Genomic DNA, 7,916 nt, shown 5'->3' with positions numbered 1-7,916 from the left:
TCAAAAGTGTCAAATCTTCAACAAGATAGTCAAATCTTTAACCAAACATATGAATTTTCAATGAAGGAAAAAAAACGAATTTACAACGGAATAGTCAAATTTTCAACAAGATAGTCAACTTTTTATCATGGGAGTCAAATCTTCAACACGACAGTCAAATTTTTTACCAAAAAGATGAATTTTCAACGATGTAAAAACGAACTTACAACGGGAATGTCAAATTTTTATTAAGATAGTCAAATTTCCACCCAAACAGATGAATTTTCAACTGTAATGTCAAGTCAAGATTTTAGTTTTTCAGTAACAAAAGTGAATTGTAAAAAAAACGAATTTAGAACAGTATAGTCAAATTTCCAACAAGATATTCAAATTTTCATTACGAGAGTCAAATCTTCAACAAGATAGTCAAATTTTTAACCAAACAGATGAATTTTCAATAAAGACAAAAACGAAGTTACAACAGGAAAGTCAAATTTTCAACAAGATAGTCAAATTTTCATCAAAGGACTCAAATCTTCAACAAAATAGTCAAAGGTTTAGCCAAACAGATGAATGTTCAATGAAGAAAAAAAGCGAAGTTACAACGGGATAGTTATATTTTCATCAAGAGGGTCAAATCTTCAACAAGATAGTCAAATTTTTAACCAAACAGATGAATTTTCAATCAAGAAAAAGAACGAATTTACAACGGGATAGTCAAATTTTCAACAAGATAGTCAAATTTTCATGAAAGGAGTCAAATCTTCAACAAGATAGTCAAAGGTTTAGCCAAACAGATGAATGTTCAATGAAGAAAAAAAAAAGAAGTTACAACGGGATAGTCAAATTTCCATCAAGAGGGTCAAATCTTCAACAATATAGTCAAATTTTTAACCAAACAGATGAATTTTCAATCAAGAAAAAGAACGAATTTACAACGGGATAGTCAAATTTTCAACAAGATAGTCAAATTTTCATGAAAGGAGTCAAATCTTTAACAAGATAGTCAAAGGTTTAGCCAAACAGATGAATGTTCAATGAAGAAAAAAAAAAAAGTTACAACGGGATAGTCAGATTTTCATCAAGAGAGTCAAATCTTCAACAAGATAGTCAAATTTTTACCAAACAGATGAATTTTCAACTGTAATGTCAAGTCAAGATTTTAATTTTTCAGTAACAAAACTGAGTTGTAAAAAAACGAATTTACAACAGTATAGTCAAATTTCCAACAAGATATTCAAATTTTCATTAAGAGAGTCAAATCTTCAACAAGATAGTCAAATTTCCATCCAAACAGATGAATGTTCAACTACAATGTCAAGCCAAGATTTTAATTTTTCAGTAACAAAACTGAATTTTCAACAAAGAAAAAAAACGCTTTATAACAATATAGTCAAATTTTCAAAAAGATAGTCAAATTTTCATCAAGAGGGTCAAATCTTCAACAAGATAGTCAAATTTGTAACCAAACAGATAAATTTTCAGACATAAAAACAAATTTATAACGGGATAGTAAAATTTTCAACAACAGTATGAAATTTTCAATAAGATTGTCAAATTTTCAACCAAACATATAAATTTCCAACTTAAATGATGAATTTACAAACAAAACATGAATTTTTAACGAAGCAGTTAAATTTTAAACCAAAAATGACAATAAAAGACATAAAACACCGGTTATCGACTGTGTTCCGACGACTCGGCTTTTCGCCAGATCAATAATACGTCTACAAGAATGCATTGTTTAATGTTATATGTTAACCACATAATCCAAAGGCAATTATGTCACCCGGAACAGAAAGATTTTTTCGAAAAATATTCTTGTTTTTTCTGTAAATAAAAATGTATTATTTTTGCTGTAAAATGCAACACACCAGCTATTGCGTATATGCTGAGTTGCAGTCACCCGGTCTATTTTCAAGTCATATAAAAAATAAATAATAATAAAAATAGTAATATAACGATAATTTTTCGAACAAATTTTTTGAAAAAATTAAGTTTTTATTTTGAAAATAATAAATTAGTGGAGCCCTTCCTATATTTTTTTAAATTAATGAGTTTCAACTCTAGGCAGGTTCCCCCTCGGTCAATTTGTTGCTAAAATACAACTTTTTAAAGAAATTTCTTTATTTTTCATTCATTAATTTTTTTGTGTGAAAAAAATAGCTCTCTCATATTTTGCCTTACAAAAAATATATTTTCAACCCCAAAAAAATTCCGTGACATCGCCTGACTAGAAAAAGAATGAGGAATTCTAAACGTGTACAATTCCAAAAATAGAAATCTTTATCGGTATTTTTATCTACTCCTAGTGAATAGTAGACAAAATAGAAAAATGAAAATAACAAATATTTTCCTGCAGACTGGAACGACAGCACTATTTTTTGCGGCTCAAGGAGGTTTTATGGATATAGCGGCCCTTCTTTTAGAACATGGTGCAATCGTAGATTCTAGTAGCATCGTAAGTATTTTCATTTAATTAAAATAATTTATTTGTCATTTAAACAAAATGCAGATTTACAATTTTTCAATTTTAAATCTTAAAACTTGAATTATTACAAAGAAATCATTTAAAATTTGACCATTTTTGATTATATACATTAAATATTGAAACATTGTTTACTTCAAAATGTTCGAAAATCAATTGTAATTTTTCTGAATTTTACAAAATTAAATCAAAAATATTTCAAATTAAAATTTTGTAAGTTTTTAAATGCAAAACTCTGTAATTTCGATGATTTACATAAGAAATTTCTTCATTGTGCAGATTTAGAATTTAAAATATTGTAGACATTCAAATTGTAAATCTTTCAAATTGCAGAGTTTTATGTTTGAAAATTTAGAATTAAAAATTACATAAGTTTTAACTACTAAAATAATAAATTTTCTCATGTTGATAAATTAAATTAGAAATCTCTACTATTTGGAAGATTTCGAATTAAAAAATTGACTTCTGACTTCCAACTCATCCATATTTTAAAATTTTGATTGATAAATCTTTCAAATTGAAGACTTTTAAACGGCAAATCGTTGAAACTTAAGAATATTTAAGTATACATCTTTAAAATCTAAGAGCTTTTCAGTTAGAAAATTTACAATTAAAAAATGTTCAAGTTTTAAGTTTTTTAATAATAAATTATGTAATTTTGATTATTTCCATTAGAAATTTCTTTAGTTTGGAAGATCTAGGTTTAAAAAATGTCGAAATTTTAATTGTAAATCTTTAAATTTAAAGAATTTTTATGTTTGAAAATTTAGAATTAAAAATTTCTGCAGTTTGGAAGATTTAAAACTGACTAATTGCAGAATGTACAAATTTAAATTATAAATCTTTCAAAATTGAAGAATTTTTATTTTTTAAATTTACAATTATAAATTACACGTGTTTTAATTTTTACGACTATAAATACTTTAATTTACATAATTTACATTAGAAATTTCTTCAGTATGGAAGATTTAGAATTTAAATTGTATAAATTTAAATTGTAAGTCTTTGAAAATTATGTAAAAATAACTATCAAAAAAATTGTAAATCTTTGTAATTGAAAATTACGCAATTTTTAATTTTTTAAATTATCATTTTTGTCATTTTGATAATTTACATAAAACATTTCTGCAGTTTGGAAGATTTCAAACTGAATAATTGCAGAAATTTGAATGGCAAAATTTTAAGGCTGAAGACTTTTTAATTTTTGAAATTTAAATTAAAATTATTCAAGCTTTAATTTTTACAAAAATAAATTCTGTAAGTTTCATGATTTGCATCAGAAATTTCTTCAGTTTGGAAGATTTAGAATTGAAAAACTGTCAAAATTTAAATTATAAATCTTTCAAAATTGAAGAGTTTTTATTTTTTAAATTAAAAATTATAAATTACACGTGTTTTAATTTTTACGACTATAAATTCTGTAATTTCCATGATTTACATTAGAAATTTCTTCAGTATGGAAGATTTAGAATTTAAAAAATTCTATAAATTTGAATTATAAATCTTTAAAATTGAAGAGTTTTTATTTGAAAAATTTACAATTATAAATTACACGTGTTTTAATTTTTATAATAATAAATTCTGTAATTTTTATGATTTACATTAGAAATTTCTTCAGAAGAAGATTTAGAATTTAAAAAATTGTAGAAATTTGAGTTGTAAACCTTTAAAATTGAAAAATACGCAAGTTTTAATATATACAATTATAAATTCTGTAATTTTGATTATTTATATTAGAAATAGTTTGGATTTGGAAGATTAAGGTTTAAAAAATGTCGAAATTTCAATTGTAAATTTTTTAAATTGAAGTTTTTTATTTTGAAAAAATGCAACTGAAAATTACACAAGTTTTAATTTTTACAATGATAAATTCTATAATTTCGATGATATAAATTAGAAATTTCTTCAGTTTGGAAGATTTAGAATTGGAAAATTGACTTTTAATTTCAAAATTCATTTTAATTTAAAAAATTTTATTTATATACAAATACAGTTGAGGCTGGTCCAAATTTTATTTTTTCGAATTTTCATACATATCGCCCTCAAATTACTTCAAATTCACATAAAAATAAATCATTTATAATAATATTCTCTTAGGATAATGCTAAAAAGTTGCAATTTTTTCTAAAATTTTCCATTTTTAATTCACTCTTCAGTTAGAGCGAGGCAATAATAAAATTCTATTAGAATAATGCTAGAAATTTCCATTTTTTTTCTTAAATTTTCCACTTTTTGTCCACTTTTCATTAGAGTGAGATAATAATTAATTCAAGTTAAAAACATAATTGTTTAAACAATTTATTAATAATTTTAATAATACTCTCTTTAAATAATGTTCGAAAGTCGTGGATTTTTCTAAAGTTTTCAATTTTTCTTTGACTTTTTACTTGGGAACAAATAATAAATATTAATAATTATGTAAAAAGGAAAATTTGAATTTTAATATGACCCACAGAAAATTTGAAAAATATTTCAAATATCGGTTTTGTTTTAAAAAAATTTATTCACAAAAAGGAAAGAGATAGTTTCAAAAATACATCTATTATTTATTCGCAACAAAGAGGTCATAGAAAATTTAAAAACTACAGAAAGCAATAAACTTTAAACAAATGAATTTTTCTTTGATTACAAATTAATTTTGTTAACTGAAAATTTAACTATTCCATTTTATCTAATTATCAGTATAAAGTAGTATTTTATCTACTAGAAAACTTTAAATATAATTTTTAAATCAGAAAATCGAATTTATTTTTTCCTGGATTCGAATAAATTTGGGGACGATATGCATGAAAAAATTGAAGAAAAAATTGAAGAAAAAAAATTCCAATGGATTTTTGGCCCTACCTAAATTACATATTCCTGTCATCGGTTAGCGACAACATCAAGGGTTCGATTCCTACTAAATGTAAACTTTTTTTCAATTTTAATTTTTAACCATTTTTATCAATTTCAGGATGGAGGAACGCCATTGTTTGTCGCATGCCAATACGGTCATTTAGATGTCGTCGAAGGCCTAATTGAAAAAGGCGCCAACGTAAATGCACACATGAAAGTGAGAAAATACTAACAATATTAATTTATGTTTTTATAATCTTAAATATTAAGTAACTGTCCTATTTTATTCCTAGTAAGGCGTTTTTTGGTTCCTCAATATTAACAATTTAAACAATAATTACTAAATCTTGGAAATTCAAGGTGTCTGCCCGATGGGAAAAATCCCGGTTCTTTTTTGGTTTCGAAAACATTTTTCACGGTCGATGAAATAAAAAAATTCGAACTCTTAGAGGTACACATTTTTTTTATTTGAAATAATTAATCAAATCCTCAACTTTTCGAATTGAAGCTTCAAAACTTTGTTATTTGAAATTTTTTTTAAACTTTTGAAGTTGGAAAGCAGGATATTTCGATTTTTTTTTATTGGAAGAGAGGAACTTTTTGAAATGAATTTTTTTTTCTTAATATGGAAGAGGATATTTTTTATTTTTACGATTTGTATCGAGTTGGAAAAGGGGAAATTTGGGTTTGGGAAACTATTCAATTTTTAGTTTAAAATTAGTTTGTTTGTTTAAAAATTAATCTGTTTTGGTAAAATTTCCAATACTTATTTAAAAGTTGAACTACTTTGTCAAAAATTAATTTTTATGTTTGAAGATTCATCACTTTAGTTTAAAAATTTCTTTCTTTGGTTGAAAATTTAACTATTTTATTGAAAATTCGTTTTTCTTTTTTTGTTTTTATTGAAAATAATAGTAATTATCTGAAAATATAACCATGCAAAACGGATCTTTTTCAGATAAAACGCGAACTATTTCGTCGAAAATTCGTTTTTTTTTTGTTGGAAATTAATTTTTAACGGAAAATTTAGCTCTTCCATTTTTTGTTGAAAATTGATATTTTTTAGTTAAAAATTTAACTATTTCGTTCAAAATTAGTCTTCAATGTTTCAAAATAAATCTGTTTTGATAGAAATGTTTCTTTGTTATAAAGGCAATTGGTTTGCTTAAGATTGAACTGTTTTGTTAAAAATTCATTTTTTTTTGGTTGAAAGTGAATTTTTATAACTAAATATTTGACTATTCCATTTTCGGTTGAAAAAAGATCTATTTGGTTAAAAACTAGTCTTTTATGTTTGAAAATTAATCTGTTTTGATAGAAATTTCTTGTTTTTGGCTTAAAGTTTAACTATTTTATTAAAAGTTTTTAAAAATAAAAAATGGACTTTTTTCCATTCCATTTTTCGTTCAAACTTTTTTTCAGTTAAAAATATATCTTTATAGTTTAAAACTTAACAATTTTGATGAAATTTCATTTTTTAAGTTAAAAACTAATTTCATGTATCTAAAAATTTATTTATTCCATTTTTCGTTGAACAATGTGAGATTTTTTGGTTTAAAATTGATCTCTTTGGCTAAAAAATTGAACTAATGTGTTAAAAATTATTTTTTTTTCGGGCTGACATTTTTTTTGGAACTGAAAATTTAACTATTTCAATATGGGTTGAAAATTGATCTTTTTTAGTTTAAAATTTACCTGTTTTGGTAGAATTTGATTTTTTTTCTTCGTTAAAAATTCAGTTTTTCTGTTAAGAAAATTTTTGGTTGAATTATCGACTATTAGATTTTTCTTTGCAAATTTAACTATTTTAGTTATTTTAACTTTTCCGTTTATTTTTAAATTAAAATTTTTACTTTATTTTTTATTTTTGATTAGTGTTTTTTTTTTTACTATTTTGTTCTTTGTTGAAAATTTAACTTTTAAAGTTAAAAAATCCTGTATTTTGTTAAAAATTCGTCTTATTTGTAGTAAAAAATTTAATTTCTCGTTTGAAAATTTAGTTTGTTTTGTTGAAAATTGAACTTTTTTTAATTCGTTGTTTATGGTTAAAAATGTATCCTTTTTAATTGAAAATGCAACTATTTTGTCTAAAATTCCATTTTCGTAACTGTTTATGTATTATTTTATTGTTTATGTATTGCATTGTAAATTCTCTTTTTGGTTGAAAAATTAATTTTGTAGTTAAATTTTTATCAATTTAGTTAAAAAATCATTTATTTGGTTCCAAATAAGAATTATATTTGTTTATAAGATTTTCTATTACAACTCAGAAATATAATAATTCCTCTTTTCTCAAATTTGAAACGGGAAAGTTTCAAATTCTGAAACAATTTTAATTGCAAAAATAAAATAATTTTTAAATTCAAACAAATACTGTTTGAAAATGAACTGTTTCAAGTGAAATTCTAACTCTATTGATAAAAAGTATAATAATACTTTTCGAAAATTCCGAGTTTCGACATAAGATTATCCTTCTTTTAAAAAATTTCCTGTACAAAGTTAGAATTATAATAATTCTTTTAGAAAACTCTCTTTTCAAATTCAGAATTATGTAAATATAACTTTGAGATCATAATTACATTTTCTATATTTTCATTTTTAAACGTAAATCTTT

The 7,916-nt window shown here is 23.4% G+C and overlaps 1 protein-coding gene across 1 annotated transcript in view; it reads left to right on the top strand.

Annotated features, from left to right (window-relative positions):
• Positions 1-7,916, top strand: part of LOC117177214 (ankyrin repeat domain-containing protein 29-like) — a 52,392-nt gene that overhangs the window by 24,234 nt on the left and 20,242 nt on the right. The window contains exons 5-6 of the mRNA XM_033367802.1: positions 2,342-2,440; positions 5,421-5,519. Coding sequence (XP_033223693.1) covers positions 2,342-2,440; positions 5,421-5,519 — 198 coding nt within the window. The remainder of the gene's footprint in view (positions 1-2,341; positions 2,441-5,420; positions 5,520-7,916) is intronic.

Source organism: Belonocnema kinseyi, chromosome 1, assembly GCF_010883055.1.
Source record: "Belonocnema kinseyi isolate 2016_QV_RU_SX_M_011 chromosome 1, B_treatae_v1, whole genome shotgun sequence".
NCBI lineage: Eukaryota > Metazoa > Arthropoda > Insecta > Hymenoptera > Cynipidae > Belonocnema > Belonocnema kinseyi.
Note: the sequence above shows the minus strand (reverse complement) of the source record. Positions and strands in the feature narration are given on the sequence as shown.